The sequence below is a fragment of the Triticum aestivum genome, chromosome 7A, assembly GCF_018294505.1.
Source record: "Triticum aestivum cultivar Chinese Spring chromosome 7A, IWGSC CS RefSeq v2.1, whole genome shotgun sequence".
In the NCBI taxonomy this organism is placed as follows: domain Eukaryota; kingdom Viridiplantae; phylum Streptophyta; class Magnoliopsida; order Poales; family Poaceae; genus Triticum; species Triticum aestivum.
Genome location: NC_057812.1, coordinates 543,838,448 through 543,860,387, shown reverse-complemented (window position 1 = coordinate 543,860,387; position 21,940 = coordinate 543,838,448). Strand labels below are relative to the sequence as shown.

The 21,940-nt window shown below is 47.6% G+C and overlaps 3 protein-coding genes across 8 annotated transcripts in view; 1 reads left to right on the top strand and 2 right to left on the bottom strand.

Annotated features, from left to right (window-relative positions):
- Window positions 1-11,682: 11,682 nt before the first annotated feature.
- LOC123148082 (uncharacterized) lies at window positions 11,683-17,684 on the top strand. Of its 6 annotated transcripts, none has more exons than XR_006473645.1 (4): window positions 11,683-11,970; window positions 13,934-16,695; window positions 16,789-17,127; window positions 17,230-17,684. XR_006473645.1 is itself a non-coding variant. In XM_044567438.1 (4 exons), the coding sequence occupies exons 1-4, from the start codon at window positions 11,720-11,722 to the stop codon at window positions 17,343-17,345; spliced, it is 816 nt and encodes a 271-aa protein (XP_044423373.1). In that variant the 5' UTR covers window positions 11,697-11,719; the 3' UTR covers window positions 17,346-17,684. The 6 variants fall into 6 exon arrangements, 2 of the variants coding, with proteins under 2 accessions (XP_044423372.1, XP_044423373.1); XR_006473644.1 differs by having other exon boundaries at window positions 11,684-11,970; window positions 13,934-16,325; window positions 16,444-17,127; XM_044567438.1 differs by having other exon boundaries at window positions 11,697-11,970; window positions 16,444-16,525; window positions 16,761-17,127.
- LOC123148081 (receptor kinase-like protein Xa21) lies at window positions 12,560-15,982 on the bottom strand. The gene is made up of 2 exons (XM_044567436.1): window positions 13,168-15,982; window positions 12,560-13,067 (listed from the first exon to the last, which is right to left on the bottom strand). The coding sequence occupies exons 1-2, from the start codon at window positions 15,980-15,982 to the stop codon at window positions 12,715-12,717; spliced, it is 3,168 nt and encodes a 1,055-aa protein (XP_044423371.1). The 3' UTR covers window positions 12,560-12,714.
- Window positions 17,685-19,203: 1,519 nt separating the features above from the next.
- The window catches only part of LOC123153461 (probable LRR receptor-like serine/threonine-protein kinase At3g47570), an 18,722-nt gene continuing 15,985 nt past the window's right edge, over window positions 19,204-21,940 (bottom strand). The window contains exons 2-4 of the mRNA XM_044572575.1: window positions 21,166-21,238; window positions 19,686-21,053; window positions 19,204-19,592 (exon numbers count right to left, since the gene is read on the bottom strand). Of these exons, the coding sequence (XP_044428510.1) occupies window positions 19,204-19,592; window positions 19,686-21,053; window positions 21,166-21,238 (1,830 nt within the window). The remainder of the gene's footprint in view (window positions 19,593-19,685; window positions 21,054-21,165; window positions 21,239-21,940) is intronic.

Below are 21,940 nucleotides of genomic sequence, written 5' to 3'. Positions count from 1 at the left end.
GCGTTGGGGACGGGATCGAGCCCTCCCGATCCAGATCCAACGAGAGAGGGGGAGGGGAACGAGAGGGAGTCGTGGGGCGAGTGGGGCAACGGGGGAAAAGACTAGGGTTTCGAGGGGGTTATGGAGAGGGTGGGGGGGCGGCCGGCTGGGCCTGGGGGGTTGGCCCAGTGGGGCTGTGGCCTGCTGGGCCGGAGCCCAGTGGGAGGGAGTTCTTTCTTCTTCTTTTTTTTGTTTTCTGTTTTGTATTTTCTTTTCTTTTACTTATTTACTTTTCTGTTTTATTCCATTTTAAATCATTTAGGCATTTTCTAAAAATATGTTTGCTGCACTATAATTACCCTCGTAATATTCGGCAACCACCGAACATTTTTGTTTCAACTTTTAAAAACTTTTGTTGTTTGCCATTTTTTGGAATTGATTTTGAATCGGTTTGAAGTAACGAAAGTTTAGCAATAGTAATCAAAGATGACATGACATCATCAGGAGAGTTTTACTGTAGCTTAAATATCCGGGCGTCACAATTCTCCTCCACTACAAGAAATCTCGTCCCGAGATTTAGGAGGTAGAAGGAAATAGTGCGGGGTATTCATCACGCAGGCGGTCCTCGCGTTCCCAAGTGGCTTCGTCTTCATAGTGATTCGACCACTGGACTTTGAGGAACTTGATCGCCTTCTGACGTATGCGGCGTTCAGCTTGGTCGAGAATGCGGACTGGATGCTCTTTATAGGAGACGTCCTGTTGCAATTCGAGCACTTCATGATCCACTGCTCGGATTGGATCCTTGAAGCAACGGCGGAGCTGTGACACGTGGAACACATCATGAACCTGAGAAAGGTTTGACGGAAGCTCCAGTTGATATGCCACTTTTCCACGCCTTTCGAGAATAGTGAAGGGACCGATATAGCGAGGAGCTAGCTTGCCCTTGATCCCGAAGCGGTGAGCACCCTTCGTTGGTGTAACTCGAAGATAAGCCTTTTCGCCAGGTTGATAGACCATGTCTTGGTGATGACGGTCATACTGACTTTTCTGACATGACTGAGTAGTCTTGAGATTCTCGTGAATAATGCAAACTTGTTCTTCAGCCTGTTGGATAATATCCGGACCGAAGAGTGGACGTTCCCCAGTTTCTGACCAGTTCAGAGGGGTCCGACACTTTCGTCCATATAGCACTTCGAAGGGGGACATCTTCAGACTAGCTTGATAGCTATTATTATAAGAGAACTCGGCATATGGAAGAGATTCCTCCCATTTCTTGCCGAAGGAAATTACACAAGCTCGAAGCATGTCTTCGAGAACTTGGTTGACACGTTCAACCTGTCCTTGCGACTGAGGATAAAACGCAGTACTGAACGACAGATGAGTCCCCATAGCTTCTTGGAAACTTGCCCAAAATCTTGAAGTGAATAAGCTGCCACGGTCTGAACTGATAACCAGTGGAATACCGTGAAGTGAAACAATTCTGGACATGTAGAGAGTAGCAAGCTGACTAGCAGTGATTGTCTCTTTGACCGCCAGAAAATGTGCAACTTTAGAAACCGGTCAATGACGACAAGAATAGCATCATTACCTTTCTGCGATTTGGGAAATCCAGTGACGAAGTCCATTTCAACATGGTCCCATTTCCATTCAGGAATAGAGATAGGTTGCAGAGTTCCAGCAGGCCTTTGATGCTCTGCTTTGATACGGCGGCAAACGTCACACTCAGCAACATAACGAGCAATGTCCTGCTTCATATTAGACCACTGGAATCTTTGACGAATATCCTGGTACATCTTTGTACTACCAGGATGGATGGACAGAGGCATATCATGAGCTTCTTTCATAACCCTTTTAGTCTTATCCAGGTTTTTCCTCGAACATGGTACCACTAGGCGGCCTTTGAAGTACAAGGCGCCATCATCGGCGATAGTGAAGAATGAGGGCATTCCTTCTGCTAGATGGCGTTTAATCTTATGGACTTCAGAGTCATAACCTTGAATAGTCTTTATACCAGCTACGAGATCTGGTATGACAGCCAGGGTATTTAGAGAACCCTTAGTAACAACAAGAGGATTCATCTTGCGGAACTCCGGGGGAGGGGGAGCGAGTGCTCCAGGAGGAACAATATGAAGGTTCGGCTTTCTAAATTCTTTGACAAGCGAGGGCTGAACTTTGTGAACCTGGAGGTGGTTGCAGTAAGACTTGCGGCTCAAGGCATCAACCATTACATTAGCCTTGCCGGGGGTATAGGATATACCCACGTCAAAGTCTGCAACAGTCTCCATCCATCTCTGCTGACGGAGGTTCAGATCTGGCTGAGTAAACAGATACTTCAGACTTTGGTGGTCGGTGAAGATCTCGCAACGATTACTGAGAAGGTAATGTCGCCACTGCTTCAGTGCATGAATGACAGCAGCAAGCTCGAGGTCGTGAACTGGGTAGTTTTCTTCATGAGGGCGCAGTTGACGAGAGGCATAAGCAATCACTCTGCGCTCTTGCATTAGGACACAGCCTAATCCTTGACGGGAAGCGTCGCAGTAAATGACGAAGTCCTTCTTAGTATCAGGTGGAGCAAGCACTGGGGCAGAAGTCAACTTGTCTTTGAGCGCCTGGAAACTTTCCTGACACTTGTCTGTCCATTCGAACTTGACACCCTTATGCAACAGATTAGTCAGAGGCCTGGCAATCTTGGAGAAGTTCTCGACGAATCGACGGCAATAGCTGGCGAGACCGAGAAAACTTCGGACTTGCTTGACATTCTTCGGAGGAGTCCAATCGAGAATAGCCTGAACTCGTTCAGGGTTGACGGCAATACCATCCTTGGAGATGACATGCCCAAGATAGGTTACTTCGGGGAGCCAGAATTCACACTTGGAATACTTAGCATACAGTTGATGCTCTCGAAGCTTTTCCAGCACAAGACGAAGATGTTCAGCATGTTCTTCTTTGTTCTTGGAAAATACAAGGATATCATCTAGATAAACCACGACGAACTTGTCGAGGTAATCCATGAATATATAGTTCATTAGACGGGAGAAGGTGGCGGGAGCATTCGTTAAGCCGAATGACATGATGGTGTACTCATATGATCCATACCGAGTCATGAAGGCGGTTTTGGGATGTCCTCTTCACGAACATGGATCTGGTGGTAACCCAACCTCAAGTCGAGTTTGGAGAACACTGATGAGCCAGCCAGTTGATCATAAAGATCATTGATCCGAGGAAGAGGATACTTATTCTGAATGGTAGCTTGGTTTATAGGACGGTAGTCTTGGACTAACCGGTTTGTCCCATCCTTCTTCTTAACAAAGAGAGAAGGTGCTCCCCAAGGAGAGCAACTTGGGCGAATGAAACCTTTGACAAGAGATTTGTTGATTTCCTCCTTAAGCTCAATGAGTTCATGTGGCGGCATCTTGTAGGGTCGTTTGGCTATAGGGGTGGTGCCGGGTTTCAAGTCGATGATGAATTCGACAACTCTAGCAGGGGGAATCCCTGGAAGTTCTTCTGGGAAGACATCTTGGAATTCACGAACGACGGGAATATTTTCAATGCCCTCGAGTGGTGCAGCGTTCAACACATTCAAGGCATAAAGACGTGCCTCGGCGTTCTGAACTAGATGAGCTTGGTAAGCAATTATTTCATCAGAAGGGTGTAGCAGATGGACCTTAGTGGCGCAAACTATAGAAGCAGTATGCGCTTTCAACCAATCCATTCCCAGAATGAGGTCGATGCTACAAGACTTCAGTACGATGGGAGAGGCAAGGAATTCTAGTCCTTCGATTTCAACGGGGACGTCGTTGCAAATCATGGAGGTCCGACATTGGCCCGCGGGAGTGTGCACTAATAGCGAAGTGTTCAGGTCCTCGCTTTTAATGCCATGCATGAATGCAAAATCCTATGACATGAATGAATGTGATGCACCTGTATCAAATAAAACAGATGCTGGTGCTGAATTTACGAGTGTACCCATCACAGTAGCGGGCTAGTCTAGAACTTCATTGAGATCAGCGTGGTTGGCATGAACACGACCATAAGACTTGGTACTGTTGTTGCGGGGCTGGTTGCTTCCACGGCTAGTTGCTGGGAGGGCCAGTTGATTCTGGTTCTGATTGCGATCCCTAGCACGGTGACCTGGTTGATCACACTTGTAGCATAGTCCATTATTGAGAGTGGGAACAGGGGCTTGTGGTGGTGGAGCTGGAAGTCTTGGCTTTCTAGTTGGAGGAGCAGGCAGACGAGGTGCAGCATAGGTCTGCCTTGGGGCAGGTGCATTTGGCTGGTACATGCTGTTGGGGATCCATATCTTGCGCTTCTGTGAGGATGGGCCCGAAGATGAGCCCGTGTCATGGTTGCGCCTGTGAGAACTCGGGTATTCCTGCAGACCAGTTTCGACATTGATGGCCTTGTTCACCAGGGTGGCGAAATCAGCAAAGTCATGCACTAGAAGTGCGAGCTTGATGTCAGCTTGAAGGCCATCATGGAACATCTCCTGTCTGCGTGCATTAGTTGCAATGTCTTCTTCAGCATAGTGGGACAAGTCAAGAAACTCCCGCTGATAAGCTTCAACAGTCTTGTTGCCTTGGGTGAGGTTGCAAAACTCGCGCTTCTTACGGTCCATGACTCCCTGAGGAATGACGCGAGCACGGAAGACAGCTTGGAAGTCTGGCCAGGTGATGATTGTTCCAACTGGCAGTGTACGCCTGTGGCTGTCCCACCATTGAGCTGCGGGTCCCTTCAGGAAGAAGGAAGCAAAGGTGACATAGCTGGCAGGGGCTACATCAGCAAACTCCATCTCATAGGTGATGTCACGGAGCCAGTCATCAGCATCCAGAGGCTGAGTTGAGCTGCGGTACACAGTTGGGTTCATGCGCATGAAATCCTGCAGAGTTACTGGGGTTGGCTGCTGGTTCATATTGGGGCGAGGAAACTGAGCCATCATATTCTCCATGAACTGACGATTCATCTCAAGCTGTTGGATCATACCAGCCATGTACTCACGCGGTGGTGGAAAGTTGCCATCACGACCACGACCACCTGGTCTAACCATCCTGCTAATATATAACAGGGGTAGTTCAACATCGAGAAATTGCGAGGGCAAGAATCATTCATGATGAAACATGCATAATGAAAGGAACTCGATAGATACTGCATAGTAGTTGGCATATCTTACAAAAGTGATCATGCATAGAGTTCGGTACACAGAGTTCAGTACACAGACTAAGATCATCATAGGCGGCACGCAGGCTCGCGGCGAATGCACCTAACACTAACAAGCAAGTCTACATCAGTCCCAGGAGGAACTGTGGAGGTAGGTGTAGCCCGACAGCTGGTAGTGACGCGAAGGGAAGACCTCCACGCGAGTAGCCTGGGGTCCGCGGATACTCTGGTGCGAAACCCGATGCGCAGGTGGCAGGAGAGGACCAAGCGCGGGATAGTAGCCTCCCACATCTGGCCAGCCGATGCCCTGGGGCATCACGGTCCTGGCAGGGTAGATCGCAGAACACGGTGGATCACCAGAGCGGACAAAGGGGTGCAACAGCGTCAGGGCACGATACAGGTGCTGATGGGTGGTGTACAGCTCGTGGCGAAGAGCTCGGTTAGCTCTATCCAGCCCATCAGCATGCAGAACCAGGTTCTGATGGTAGAAGGGCTCTCGGGTGACAGTGGAGTAGGCAGCAGTGTAGTATCCCTCCGTACCAACATCAGATGCGATAGCAATGTGCCTGAAGGGGGAGGTGTCCAACTCCTGATACTCTCCATGAAGACGTGTCAGAGAAGCATAAGCAGCATCGTGGACCGCCATGTCGATAGTCACTCCAACACCATGAGCAGTGTGCAGCACGGTAGTGGAGTCATACTCCCGAGAGTAGAGGTGGACGATGGCACGGTACTGCTCCTGGTTGAAGTCCTGATACTCCTCATAGACGGTGTACTCAGGGTGCCAGCGATAACCCAGATAGGTCATCATCTCAACCAACACAGCAGGTGATCCTGAGGCCCCAATGGTCGTCGTGTGGCGCACGACCTGTCTCGTGGGTTCCATCTGAAAACAAAGATGTTTCAAAGGAGTCAACTGACAGTGTGGATAATGTTCAATATACTACTCTAATGAATAGCTAGGGCTTATCCAACTTTGGGGTGAACGTGGTCACGGGATCCTAATGTTAAAGTTAGTAAAATCGTTTAACCCGAGTAGGAGAGAGTTCAGAGTCCCAGAGTAAGGATCGAGGAGTAAAAGATCCTAATACCACCCAGATGGCGACGTGGGCCCGTAAGGCACACAGCCATGTTAGTAAAAGTTTTTGTAATGTCTAGACTCGACTTCGGCCAAGGAGTGTGGAAGGGGGATTCCTACAGGAGTCGGCTCTGATACCAACTTGTGACGCCCCCGATTCAATCGTACACTAATCATACACGCAAACGTGTACGATCAAGATCAGGGACTCACGGGAAGATATCACAACACAACTCTACAAATAAAATAAGTCATACAAGCATCATATTACAAGCCAGGGGCCTCGAGGGCTCGAATACAAGAGCTCGATCATAGACGAGTCAGCGGAAGCAACAATATCTGAGTACAGACATAAGTTAAACAAGTTTGCCTTAAGAAGGCTAGCACAAACTGGGATACAGATCGAAAGAGGCGCAGGCCTCCTGCCTGGGATCCTCCTAAACTACTCCTGGTCGTCGTCAGCGGGCTGCACGTAGTAGTAGGCACCTCCCGAGTAGTAGTAGTCGTCATCGACGGTGGCGTCTGGCTCCTGGGCTCCAACGTCTGGTCGCAGCAATCGGGTATAGAAAGGGGGAAAAGAGGGAGCAAAGCAACCGTGAGTACTCATCCAAAGTACTCGCAAGCAAGGAGCTACACTACATATGTATGCATTGGTATCAAATGGAATAAGGGTATCATATGTGGACTGAACTGCAGAATGCCGGAATAAGAGGGGGATAGCTAGTCCTTTCGAAGACTACGCTTCTGGTAACCTCCATCTTGCAGCAGGAGAAGAGAGTAGATGGTAAGTTCACCAAGTAACATCGCATAGCATAATCCTAACCGATGATCCTCCCCTCGTCGCCCTGTGAGAGAGCGATCACCGGTTGTATATGGCACTTGGAAGGGTGTGTTTTATTAAGTATCCGGTTCTAGTTGTCATAAGGTCAGGGTACAACTCCAAGTCGTCCTGTTACCGAAGATCACGGCTATTCGAATAGATTAACTTCCCTGCAGGGGTGCACCACATAACCCAACACGCTCTATCCCATTTGGCCGGACACACTTTCCTGGGTCATGCCCGCCTCGGAAGATCAACACGTCGCAGCCCTACCTCCGCACAATAGAGAGGTCAGCACGCCGGTCTAAATCCTATGGCGCAGGGGTCTGGGCCCATCGCCCATTGCACACCTGCACACTACGAGGGCGGCCGGAAGCAGAACTAGCCCCCTTAATACAAGAGCAGGCTTACGTTCCAATCCGGCGCGCGCCGCTCAGTCGCTGACGTCATGAAGGCTTCGGCTGATACCACAACGTCGAGTGCCCATAACGGTCCCCGTGTAGATGGTTAGTGCGTATAGGCTAGTAGGCAGACTCAGATCAAATACCAAAATCTCGTTAAACGTGTTATCTTGAAATAACCGCGAACACCGACAAGGGCCAGGCCCACCTCTCTCCTAGGTGGTCTCAACCTGCCCTGTCGCTTCGCCACAAAGATCCACTCGCGGGTACTCCTACGAGCCGACCCGTCTTTTAGTCATCACATGTATTATGTATAAAGCATATAGTATATACCCGTGATCACCTCCCGAGTGATCACGGCCCGATAGTATAGCATGGCAGACGGACTAGAATGCAGGGCCACTGATGAATTAACTAGCACCTATACTAAGCATGTAGGATTGCAGGTAAGGTATCAACAGTAGTAGCAACAATGACAGGCTATGCATCAGGATAGGATTAACGGAAAGCAGTAACATGCTACACTACTCTAATGCAAGCAGTATAGAGAAGAGTAGGCGATATCTGGTGATCAAGGGGGGGGGCTTGCCTGGTTGCTCTAGCAAGAGAGAGGGGTCGTCAACACCGTAGTCGTACTGGGTAGCAGCGGCGTCGGTCTCGGTGTCTAGCGAGAGAAGAGGGGGAAGAAACAATAAATATAATGCAAACAAATGCATGACGATGCATGACATGACAAAGTGTGATGCTAGGTGTGCCCTAACGCGGTACGAGGTGGTACCGGTGAAGGGGGGAACATCCGGGAAATTATCCCCGGTGTTTCGCGTTTTCGGGCAGAGGAGCCGGAGGGGGAAAGTTGCGTGTTCACTATGCTAGGGATGCGTGGCGGACGAACGGGTTGCGTATCCGGATTCGTCTCGTCGTTCTGAGCAACTTTCATGTTGAAAATAATTTAATCCGAGTTACGAATTAAAAGATATGATTTTTTAAAGATTTTATTAATTTTTGGAATTTAATTAATTATTTAAATTAATTCAAAAATGGATTTATATGTCATGCTGACGTCAGCAGTCAACGGGGGTTGACTGGTCAACCTGACCAGTGGGTCCCACTGGTCAGAGACACATGTTAATTATCCAAATTTAATTAATCTAATTAGAATTAATTATGGGTGGGCCCCACTGTCATTGACTGATTAATTAATTAATTAATTAACAGTTTAATTAGTTGATTAGTTTAATTAATCAAAATTAATTAAGTTAATTAATTCTTTAATTAATTAATTAATTTTATTTTTATTTTTTATTTTTTATTTTTTTGTAAACGTTTTGTGGGGCGTGGGGCGTGGGGCGTGGGGCCCCCATGTCATAGGCCCCTGGGGCCTTAGTGGGTTAGCGGGCACTGCGGTTGCTGCGGGTGCGGGCGCTGGCCGTTGCGGGCGCCCGACCCAGGAGAGGGTCGAGCGGGCGCAGAGGGGCGCCGGCGCCGGGCGCGTGGTCGACGGCGCGGCGCGGGCGGTCGCCGGAGTGGGCGCGGGGCACGAGGAGGACGGCGAGGGCGGGGCGGAGCAAGGGAACGGCCAGGCGCGGCCAGAACGGCAGCGGAGCGAAGGCAGGGTGGTGCGGCAGCATGCGGCGTTGGGAGGAGGAGGCGCGGGGTGGGGGAGCGGAGCTGCACTAGCAGCAGCTCAGCGGCAGCGCAGCGCGGCAAGCAGTGCTGCGGTGGGACAAGAAGCAGGGGAGGCGGGCGCAGTGACTGGCTGCAGCGGGCGGCGCCGCTACGACACGCGCGCGCGCGGAAGGCCAGAGCAGGGCGAGCGGCAGGCTGCGGGCGAGCGCGTGCGTGTGCGCGTGTGGCCGTGGGCGCGGGCGTTCGGTGCCGCGGAAGGGAGCGCAGGGGGGCGGTCCAGGCGCGTGCAGGGGAGGAGGCCGCGAGCGCGGGAAGTGCGGGCGACGTGGTCTGCCCGTGGTGAGCGCGAGCGCGCACACGGAGGAGGAGCGGGGCTGCGGTGAGCGAAGTCACGGCATGGCGGAGCGCGAGCGCACGGCGATGACCGCAACGACTACGGGAAGGAGAAGGCAGAGAGGGAGCTCACGGGGGGCGTAGGGGTTCGGGCAGCGGGGGTTGAAGAGGAGGTCGGAGACAACGTCTGGCAGGGAGGCAGGCCGGCGGGGGAGCTCCGGGCGGCGGTGACGACGGGGTTTGATCCGGGCGGCGGCGTCGGGGACGGGATCGAGCCCTCCCGATCCAGATCCAACGAGAGAGGAGGAGGGGAACGAGAGGGAGTCGTGGGGCGAGTGGGGCGACAGGGGAAAAGACTAGGGTCTCGGGGGGGTTATGGAGAGGATGGGGGGCCGACCGGCTGGGCCTGGGGTGTTGGCCCAGTGGGGCTGTGGCCTGCTGGGCCAGAGCCCAGTGGGGGGGAGTTCTTTTTTTTGTTTTCTATTTTGTATTTTCTTTTCTTTTACTTATTTACTTTTCTGTTTTATTCCATTTTAAATCATTTAGGCATTTTCAAAAAATATGTTTGCTGCACTATAATTACCCTCGTAATATTCGGCAACCACTGAACATTTTTGTTTCAGCTTTTAAAAACTTTTGTTGTTTGCCATTTTTTTGAATTGATTTTGAATCGGTTTGAACTAACGAAAGTTTAGCAATAGTAATCAAAGATGACATGGCATTATTAGGAGGGTTTTACTGTAGCTTAAATATCCGGACATCACAATTATGGATGGGCTTAGGCCCATATAAGACACTAATCCCTGGTTAATGTTAAGGCCCATGTATGAGATGGCAGGTGGTGGAAAGTTTAGTCCCACCTTGCTATTTGAGGAGAGTTGAGGCCACTTTATAAGGGCTGCTCTACCACTTGCCATTCGGAGCTTGGCAAGAGGACTGGTACACGCGCGCTCCTCCTCCTCGCCGCCCGCCACGCCATGCTTCGTCACGGTGCGCGCGCCGCGGGTTGCGGGTTGCGGGATTGAGCCGAGCTGAAGCTTGTTTTTGCCTCTTAGGAATGAATTAATCAATCAGGGATTAATTAACGAGTCGCTAACATGTGGGCCACTGTCCAATACGTTGAATTGTGGGCTGACTTGCGTTGCCGGGATTCATCGACTCCCTTGCCGGGAGTGCGACCCTTGGCGGGAACAGTGACTCCCTTGCCGGGAGTGGGCCGACTCGGTCATGGGCCTCGACAAGGCCCACGACTTTCTTCCTTACGGACCATATAAGAAGGCTCTGGCCAGTGAAGTAACCTAGTTCGGTTCACTAACTCCCTCTCGCGTGACCTAGCCGTCATCTACTGTTTCTCACTCTGTGTTGCCTCCGGCAATCCCATCCCGGCGCCCGCGTGCACGGCTGGTCGGGAGAGCAGGTGCCTCCGGAACCCTGTCATTCGAGATCCTGCCCAGAAGAACGGCAATAAGGTTTTTGGGGAGCGTCTCGACGCGACTGCTCCCGATCCGTCCCCAACTCCGTTCGCCTCTGCTTTCCACTACTTTCTCTGCATCGACACCATGACCGACGCCGCCGCCGCTAAGAAGAAGGCCACGGACGACGCCGAGGCTGCTGCTGCCGCCGCTGCGTTGGCCTGGTCAACCGGAGGGTATGATCTGTTCATCCCTCGTTTACCACTACTTATGTTAGCCGTATATGTGCTGCTCATAGAAGGTTCGATTCTATGTTCTGTACGTGCTAGTATGCTTATGTATCGCTATGAGATGCATACCTTTTATGCCATGCTTACTGTTTACTCGTGGATAAGTCTAATCGGAAAAGTGCTAATATTTTCAACAGAACGCTTGCCCAAACGTGTGGGCTAAACTGCTCTTCGTCCACACGATGCTCACACGGTGATATATGTCAACTACAGTTGTTTATATATAGTGACGACTAGTTAATCACACATGACAATTATGATTCACCATACATGACAACTATGATTTAACCACACTCAACAACTACAGATATATGTGGCAACTAGTTAATCACACATGGCAATTATGATTTGGCTACATGTGGCAACTCCAATTAGTTACACATGACAAATATATTTAATGACACATGAGCATAGCAGACGTGACAACTACAGTTAATTACACATGACAACTAAAGTTGATTACACAGGCATTCACGCTCACAGGATCAAAATGAATAGTTGTGGGTCATGTGAGCCGTCATTACTACACCCAAACATGTGAGCTGTTTTCTGAACACGATCACCCGACGGATATGCCACACGTGTGACATCTTCCACGCAAAGCACCGAAGTGCAGCACATGGATGAATCGGTCATCGTACAACTATCGTATGCGTAGAAATCAACACACAGCTGTTTCGCCCGTGAGACAACAGGGTGAGCCCCGGTGCTGGCACGACCACGCTGCAGGCGGCCCGAGCTTCGACGACGGCGGAGCCTGCAGGCTTGCGAGGACAGGGCCAATGCGTGGCGGGGCCCAAGCAGCGGCAGCACCAGCGGGCCCCGGCGGCAGTCGGGGCGAAGCAGCGCCACCGCTAGGTTCTCCGGCGAACAGGTACAAGCGCCATGTCTGTCTGCTTGATCTGGGGTGATCTTCCACGGGGATTGGGCGAAATAGGCTGGGGTCTTGAGAATCTCGACTCAGTTCGAGTTACTCTGTAGGGGATTTTATTTTCTTGTTGATTTCATGTGCAGACCTTTTTTTGAAAGATCCAGCAAATTGCTGGCTTTGATTGGCGATTAGCAGGAAGCAACGGAAGATAAAATCGTGGGAATCCTAAGATCATGGATGAAAATGAAAGGAACTGAAAATAAAGAAAACTACAGCCCTATTGGCTGCCAGAGAATTAACAGTCTCTCATGGAGGATTCCCAAAGGGGTCTCAACAAATTTAGCTCCGGCTAGGCGCCATAGCTCCATTGATTGCGGCGACAACCTCGTGTGCGGAGGCGATCTTGTCCCTGAAAGTGCACTTGTTCCTTTCCTGCCAAATCTCCCATAGGACCAGCATTTGCATTCATGTGCATTCTCATTCGGATCCGAAATCACCTTCTAAAAACATTGTAAATCAATCTGATTGGACATTTGAGCCTTAATAATCCCTTGGATGGTGCTTACAGAGTTACGACTCAATAAAACTAAAAGAAAAATTACATGAAATGCTATTGCAGCAAGAGAATATTACTGTTCGGAAATGCCAGTAACTGAATCCTAAAAGGAAAACACCATTAGGTAGTTACATCACTTTTCTTCTTTAGATGCGCTTCTGGCGCAAGTTTCCGTCGTCCAAATCTTTGCTTCACCTGGCATACATGTGTGAGGCCGCGTGCTTGATTCTAAGGATCTCAGTAGAAACTTGACCCATATCCGGCCGGTCTTTTGGTGATGTCGTGGAGCAAGAGAGGCCGATTATAATCAGTGGGATAACACAATTCTTCATCAGGTCGCCTGCATTCCTGTCATCTTGTAGTATTGTGGGATCAACGACCTCATGAATGTTCTTTGTAAATGCTCTATCAACAAATTCATGAAGGCTTATACCATTACTAAATTTTTCACCAGTTGGACTGCACCCTGTTATCAATTGTAACAGAAGCACTCCAAAACTGTAGACATCACCCTTAGTTGATATCTGTTGGCTCATGCCATACTCTGCATTTACATTTGCGAACACAATAAAATTAGAGGATAATCATTATTTGGACAACTCTATAAATAAAACTAATTTCTTTTGAGAATAAGCTTATCAAACCTGGTGGAATGTATCCTATGGATCCTTTTAGGTGGCAGACACTTATTGAACTGTCTTGATGTGCATTTGGTGCGCTGAACAGAAATCTTGCTAGGCCGAAATCGGTGACGTATGCAACCATATCAAGACCCAAAAGAATATTGCTTGGCTTCAAGTCGCAATGTATAATTGGAGATGCACACTGGTTGTGAAGATAATCCAAAGCAAATGCTACATCCAAGGCTACATTAATCCTTTGGCTTAATGACAGAGTATTTGTTTCACCATGTTCATGATCCATCGGGTGTAGCCACATTTCTAGGTTACCATTTGGCATGTATGGGAACACTAGGGCCTTGAAATCTGCCCCAGTATGATCCACTGAAGAGCATGAAGTAATGATTTTTACAAGATTTCGATGGCGCACATTACGAAGGGCTTCACACTCTGATACGAAGCTCCTATGTGCTCCATAAATGTCAAGGTCAAAAATCTTGATGGCAACTTGATCTTCTTGAAACTGGAGACTGCCCTTATAAACCCTTCCAAATGATCCAGAACCAATTAAGTTTGCAGAAGAGAATCTATCTGTCGCCTTTACAATGTCTTCATATGATATCTTTTTTGTGTGCTCATTGACATGTTGCAAATGGAGATTGGCTTGCATTTTCTTCTTCCGATAAATTATCACAATACATGACATAATGATCATAGTGACACCAACAATGGGCAACACAATCTCTAGGACAAGAACCAATGACTTGTGTTTTCTTTTCTTGTCAACCAGTGCAGAGCAAAGGGACATACCTCCTGTTGGAATGCTTGTACACAGATGATAATTTCTTTCAATTGATACTGCACCAGCAATGTCAAAAACACCACCTCTCGGAATTGGTCCATGAAACTGGTTGAAGGATAAATTGAGGTATTGGAGGTGTTTCAAGGATTTGAGAGGCTCTGGTATTTCTCCGGACAAATTGTTCTGAGAAATATCCATATTTTTTATGTTGGATAATCTGGCAAAAGACTGTGGAATGCTTCCTATAAAGAAGTTGCTTTGCATCTCAAGATACTCCAGATCCACACACTGGCCGAGAGTTGATGGTATGTCGCCAGACAGCCTGTTATTTGACATGTTCATTTTCTTAAGATGAATCAGATTGCCGACGTCAGGCATTTCTCCAGACAAGTAATTGTGTGACAAGTCCAACTCTTCAGTAAGTGTAGAGATTTTGAAGATTTTGCTTGGTATACTCCCAACTAGTGAGTTGTGAGCAAGGTTGAGTATACTGAGTTGAGTGCAATGTGCTATACTTGCTGGTATCCTTCCACTAAAGTTGTTCCAATCCAATTTCAGCATACTCAGCTGGACAAGATTGCCAATAGTATCTGGAATCTGCCCGGAAAGCCGGTTTTCTGCAAAGGATAGATAGACCATTCTGTGCAGTTTCCCAAGTGTTGGTGGTATATTTCCAGTGAGAAGATTGTTACCCATGTACAAATTATTGAGGCTCTTGAGGTTGCCAATCTCTGGTGGTATAGGCCCGTAAATTTGGTTGCTATTTAGCCACAATGACTCAAGACTATTGGAAAGATTGCCAATAGAACTTGGTAATTTCCCTTGGAGGTTGTTTCCATCCAGCCCCAGCATACTCAACCTGGAGCAATTTGATAGTGAAGAGACAAAGCCCCAATCACCTGCTTCTAGCTTGTTGTGCCCCAGATCAAGTTTCTCTAAATTTTGCAGTGAACCGAAGAATGGTATGAATCCAGTAAACCTATTATTATCCAGGTGAAGCATGCGTAAGCTGTAAGCTTTGAGAAGAGAGGCTGGGATTGGCCCATCAAAACTGTTCTCTGATAGTATTAATCTCCGAATATTTGGAAGCGTGTGGCCGATGTCGAAGGGTAATTTTCCGACAAGAGAGTTTTTTGCGATGGCAAGAACTGTGAGGGATGACATGTTGAATAAAGACAATGGGACTGGCCCAGATAAGTTGTTTATGTCCAAGGTCAATGTCTCTAGTGTAGGAATATAACCTAAGCTCTCTGGGATGCTCCCAACTAACTGATTTTCTGCAAGGCGAAGATGAACCAGGGAGGACAGGTTACCTAGTGAGGAAGGTATTATTCCTGAAAGATGGTTCTTCCTTAAGTAGAGATATTTAATTGGGGGAGATGTGGCAGTAACATAAGGTATTGAACCAACAAAACTGTTCTGTTGGAGGCAAATAGCAATAAGTGAAGAAGTGGTGAAGAGAGCACTTGGGAGTTTTCCAGTAAAATTATTTTTCATGAGTCTAAGTACTTGAAGAGATGAACTGTTTGCTAGGAACTCTGGGATGACCCCTAAGAGAGCATTGTTCCCAAGATCGACATATGTGAGATGAGGGCTGCTGCCTAAAGACGGAGGTATGTTGCCGATAAGTCCAGTGCTAGCGAGAACTAGTATGCGCAGCTTAGGGAGATTTCCAAAAGCAGAAGGGATGCTTCCTTGCAGGTTATTGTTGCGAAGGTTAATCTCTTGAAGATGTTTGCATTGGCTAAGGCTAGGTGGGATGTCTCCGTGGAGGGAATTGTTCCACAAACCAAGGATTTGGAGTTGCGAACATGCAGAGAGTTCAGGCGGGATGTTACCTTCCAAAGTGTTCATGCTGAGGTTGAGGTCGCGGAGCCCGCTCAGGAGGCCAAGCTCTGATGGTATGCCACCACTCAAGCTATTATTTGACAGTTGCAGCCTTGTAAGAGAGGTCAGGTTGGCAATGCAAGGTGGTATGGAGCCTGAGATGCCTCCTGACTGGAGGTCCAGCGCAATCACACGACGAGGGGACACCATGCTGCAGGTGATCCCATGCCACTCGCAAACGTCGAGGGACGTGTTGCTCCATGAAGCTAAAACTCCTGCTGGACCCGAGAGCCAGGACTTGAAACAAAGGAGGGATTGTCTATCATTTTCGGTTTCACCGCAGGTGGCTAATGTCAGGCAGCAAAAGAAGGCAAAGAGGCATAGAAACCAAACAAAACCTGGAAACAAGACACCCGAAGACGCCATTGTTATTGTTTGCAGGAGTATGTGGATGAAAGCTCTGATTTGTAAGAGGATGTTTAAGCACTCAACTATGGAGAGGGATAGTAGCTAAGCCCTCTAGACAGCAACTTCACGGTCAACGATCGATACGGTGGGAACTGGGATGATACATGACCACATGCTTTTGGACCAGATTTTGGCTTGTAGAATATTGCTAATATTGTGTGCATGCATTTGGACGCTAACAGATTTGACCTTTCATTTCTCAGACAGGGACAGCCCGGCAGGACGATGCCTCCAACCTCTGCTTACATTGCAATTGTCCCAGCCACCCTCCAACAGCAGCTTGAGGTACAGTGTGGACGCACGCTTTCTCTTGATGAATAATGAACATGTAGCTCTTGAAGTCGTCGCGCACGCCGCCCGGGAATATACCTCGGCGAGATTTGACATTCCTGATATCGGAATGCATGAACACCCATACAGGCAACTTAGTCAGAACGGCATGGTAGCTGGCTGAAGTATGAACGCACATCTTCCCCTTTTTCTGTCATTTACTTTCCTACCTTTGATGGTCATGCATTAGTTAATGGAGGAATCATTGGGAGAGGTAGCTCTAGGCGCCTCGTTGACCTACAACATTTCTGATCTCCAAATGCATAAAACCCCCTGCAAGCGGCTGGTTCGAAGGCAGCCATATCACAGATCGACTTCATTTCGACGCAACCACTACAGACTCTGTCTCGGTCTCCATTCCTTTGCCTGGCTAACGGGGATGGGGATGGCACTTGCTCCACGCTCGTCTCTGTCTCTGCGCTCCCTGCTGCTGCTCATGTCGCACAGGAAGCCACATCGGAGCTCTTTCTTCTCCTCCTCCGCCGCCGTTCCGCCTGCGGCTCCAGGAACTGCCACTCCGGCTGCTGATCCTGCCGTTCAGCCTCCAGCCGCTCCAGGTAACTTGCTGCTGACGCACTCAATTGTGATTTCTAAACATCGAGTTCCTGTGACTTGCGAGCCTTCTCCGGAAACACATCCTGATCAGAAAGTTTGCGAAGATCCTGATCTTGCAGTTCCTAAAGGTCCGCGCGAATCTACCCGCGATGGTCCGCCACGCCAACCTCCTGGAACTATGGATATAGACGCTAAAGACCCCGGCAAGAAGACTCTCTAACAGCTAATAATACAAAGTCAGTGGGAGCCTTTCCCACATTCCTCAAGGTTCAAAAAAGAAAAAGAAAAAAAAGACACCGGCAAGTCATCAGAGTTCGCCTACGGCACTTCAACGTGTACTCCTTGATCAGCCACCCACCGTACGAACTGCAGAAGCCCTCCTCTTCCGGAAGAATATTGAATTATTGCCAACTGTTCAGGTGCTACGAGCAAATGCTTGCTGCGGTTACTGCCGTGTTACCTCTGTGGACATGTAATCTCAGTGCTGTCATATTATTGATCTTTGTACCGTTCCAATCCACTTCAACAAATAAAGGTGTGCGTTAGATTTTCGTTTTGAGAGGTATGATGTACGTACAACTTGCGTAAAGAAATATAAGAGCGTTTAGATCTTTAGGAAACACTTTTATATTTCTTTATAGAGTGTGCGTACGTTATTGATCTTTGCCCAATTGCTCTTAAGCAGTACACATGTGTGCAGTTCTTTTCGGAGGAAAAAGAACATAGACTGCGTGCAGTCAACATACGTTTCGATGGGAAATGGGGCGTTGACATCCATCGTCCATGAGCGCGTGCTCTGCTCTGGGATTGATACGACTTGAATGAATTTCTTGGAGTCAGTCGTCGGTCCGATCCACTTGTAGTACGTAGCATGTTGTTCCTTGCTATGCTAGGCATGGATGGACTCGTCCCAACCGAGACTGGCCATACATGTATCTAGATATGCGTGCTGACATACTCCCCTGTCCGGAAATACTTGCCATCAAAATGGACAAAAGAAAATGTATCTAGCCGTATTTTCGGACACAGGAGTACGTACTACTACTTATTTGTCACTCGAGGTTTTAGTCCGCCAGTGGCCAAGCAACCAGCCTGAAATTTCTTCCGTTTGTAACATTCACGTAACGTAGTAGTAGTTGCTTTCGCAGCATGTTACTACTACTTACTACCCTCTTGCTGTCTTCAATCCTGAGTCCTGGCCTTGAACCCGATTTCGAGGATGCTTCTAGATGCAGGATGGTTGGGCGCGGACCGTGAGAAAGACCGGTGGCCTACCAGGCGCTCGCGCCCTCCACCAACGGTGTGCTTGCCGGTAGGTCCAACGGCGAGCGGCGCCCTGGATGGGCATGAACGCCCACCACCTGTTCGACCAAAGGTTTCAGAGCAGCCACTGCCCCTTTGAACATCCATCCAGGTCAGTGAAAATGAGGTTATGTTGTATGTACAGTACAAACTTGGAAATCCATCAAACCCACGTTGTGTTGAATCCACCCCGTTAACACAGCCCTGCCAAACGACCTTAGGGTGTGATTCAGCCTGGTTTAGGAATGTTAGGAGGTTAACCAGCCCATATAGCTAGGTTGGTTCAAGTTTGCATACACAATAAAAAAAAAATTGGACGAATGCAGCTGGCCTGCTTCATTATACTCCCTCCATTCCACAATGTAGTGCTTCCTCTATCCTCATGCTTCAACTTTGACCGTAAATTTAACTATCAAGACCGATTGCGGTGGGAGCAAAAGTTATATCAGTGAATTCGTATTCAAAAGAAGTTTTTAATTATGTAACTTTTTCTCCCGCCGCAATCGGTCTCGTTCGTTAAATTTATGGTCAAAGTTCGACCTCGGGAAGCGCGGGCACACTATATTTTGGGATGGAGGGAGTATTATTAAGATAGGTAGGGTTTACAGTGGTGCCGGTTCGGTGTGGCAAAGTAAAAGAAAAATCACAAGATACAAGGGAGGGGCAGGCTAGGAAAAGCTTCACAAGAGACTTTTCCTTTTGGACAAAAGAAGTACTTTTAGTCAGGAAACGTAAACTAGTCTTCTTCAAGGCATCGTATGCATTTTTCCTTTTCCTCAGCTCTGCAATGCTGAAAATGATTCTTTGATTGTGATAACTTCGTTGTATATGTGCTGTATAGTTGGCCGATCTTTAGGTGTCTCCGCAGAGCACAACAACCCAAGCTCAATGAGCTTTATGATGCAGTTCATTGCAACCATTGGCTGAGTTTCCCAGTCTAAATCACCGCCTGCATCTTCACCTTCATCTCTATAACCTGGAACTATTCTAGGGTCTAGAATCTCCTCAATCTTTTGAGGAAATGGTTTTTCAAAAAATTTGTAAAGGGTCAGGCCATCTTTAAACATCTCATTGGTTGGACGCTTTCCTGTTAGCATTTCTAAGATGATGACTCCATAGCTAAATACATCGCCCTCAGTGGAGATTTTGCTCCCAAATCCATATTCTGCAGTATGCGTAAGTCATTCAAACAATCAATTAACACAACTTGCATTCTTTTTAATTAAAAACAAAGCATCTTCTATTTAGAAAATATTACCTGGGGCAATGTATCCAACTGATCCTCTTGGCCCCACTAAGCTTGTAGAAGTATGAATGTCCGAAGAAGTGTAACTATGCAGGAACTTAGCCAACCCGAAATCCACTGCTATTACTATTCTTGTACCAAAACTCAATGGCCTTCTCTGACCATCCTCATGGACTGTTGGATGGAGCCAACTTCCCAGGTCGCCGTTAACACTATATTCAAGAACAATAGCTTTGAAATCATGTCCTGTTGGATCAATGGTTGAGCATGCAGTAATCACCCTTATAAGATTCCTGTGACGAGTATTTCTCAATGCTTCACACTCAGCAATGAAGCTTTTTGGTGCTCTGAGTTGATTGAGTTTGAAAACTTTGATGGCAACTTCATGTTCTTCAGATTCAATTCTACCTCTGTACACAGACCCATATTTTCCTGAACCGATCAAGTTATCTGATGAGAAACCATTTGTTGCCCTCATTAAATTAGCATATGTGAACTTCTTCAACTCTTTGCAGGATGGATGAGCTGCTTGTTTGAAGTTATTTTTCTTCTTCAAAATAATGGTTGCAAAGCATGATAACAGGACCAAAGAAAGAACTGTAAATCCTACTATCTTGAGAATGCTGGAGCTATTCCATTGTTTGGATGCCTCTGCATTGCAAAATGGCACCCGTAGCAATGGCGTGCTGGTACATAACTTCATGTTCCCTTGAATAAAAACCTTTCTTCCATTCTGAAATATTCCATCTGCTGGTACAGGACCCTCGAGATTGTTGAAGGACAAATTGAGAAGCTTCATAGACTTAAAGAACTTAAAGATGTCAGGGATTTCACCTGATAAGTTGTTTTGAGATAGATCCATCTCAATGATGCCTCCCAAACTTATGAAGGAGTGAGGGATTTTCCCATGAAAGAGGTTACCCTCCATGTGGAGGGACTCCAGATGGACGCACTGACCTAGAGTGGGGGGTATTTGTCCAGACAGTTGATTATGGGAAATATTCAGTGGCCCAAGATTTTTCAGGCTGCCAATCTCCGGAGGTATCTGTCCAAAGAGTTGGTTGTGGGACAAGTCCAATCCCTGGGAAAGGGAGGGAAGAGAAAACAACTCCTTTGGTATTCTCCCACCAAAGCTGTTATAAGAGAGGTTTAGTTTTTCTAACTTCTTGCTGCCTGCTAAAGCTCCTGGGATAGGGCCACTAAAATTATTTTCCTGTAAATAGAGCTCACTCAGTTGACTCAGTTTACCGACAGAAAGTGGAATTGATCCGGAAAGTTTGTTCTGAGACAAGCTTAAGACAAACAAGTTGGAAAGATTTCCAACTGATTCAGGAAGATTTCCAGTAAGCAAATTTCGTTCCATGTAAAGACGTCTGAGCTCTTTGAAAGGTATAGTGCTAGCCAGTTGACGTTTAACCAGATTCCATATTCAGTAGCACCGGCCGGATGCGGAATCGTAGAGAAAAAGTGAAATAACGAATCTGGTTCTCACCTACAGAGGAAGCGGCAAGCTCGCTCTCTCTTAGTCTTGAATAATCTGATTCACGAAAGCAGTGAAGTCCGGCCTACAGGCAGAGGAAACGGCAATCAGTCTCAGTAATCTGATTCACGACGGCAGGTCCGCAGCGATGCCAGCCTGAAACACTATCTCATAAAAATCCACCAAACGGAAGGAGATAATACAACTTGTGTTGGGAGGTGATAATTGCAATAAAATAAATAAAACTTCAGATTATAAACAGAAACGAAAGTGCTTTGACAGAGGTTGATGCAACCGCAAAAGAGAGAGGGCAATATGGATGAATGGACCGGGATCCTTAGTATCACTAGTGACATCTCTCCATAATAAATAACATGACATGGTGACCAAATTATAGTTGTGTGTCGATTAATTCCCTCCGTCCACGAATAAGTGTGCGTTTGGCATTCTAAATTTGTCCATAAAAGAGTGTACTTCTATCTTCTCAGTGCATTTTAAAGTCAAAGAAAATGCTTCTCTCTCATCACACGGTAGCTAAGACCAATAACATTCAACACATGGTCTCCTCAGTTTTTAGCTCATTGGGGGTGGGGTAATTAAAGATGAAAGAGATGGTGGTTTGCACCTTCTCAATGCATTTTTTACTTATATCCTAAAATTTCTATATGCACACTTATTCGTGGACGGAGGGAGTATATGACTATGATCATACATGACATAATTGCATATAGGCATCATGTTTGTCAGAGATGATTCCAAGGCATCCTTAGGTAGGGTATCCCGGCTT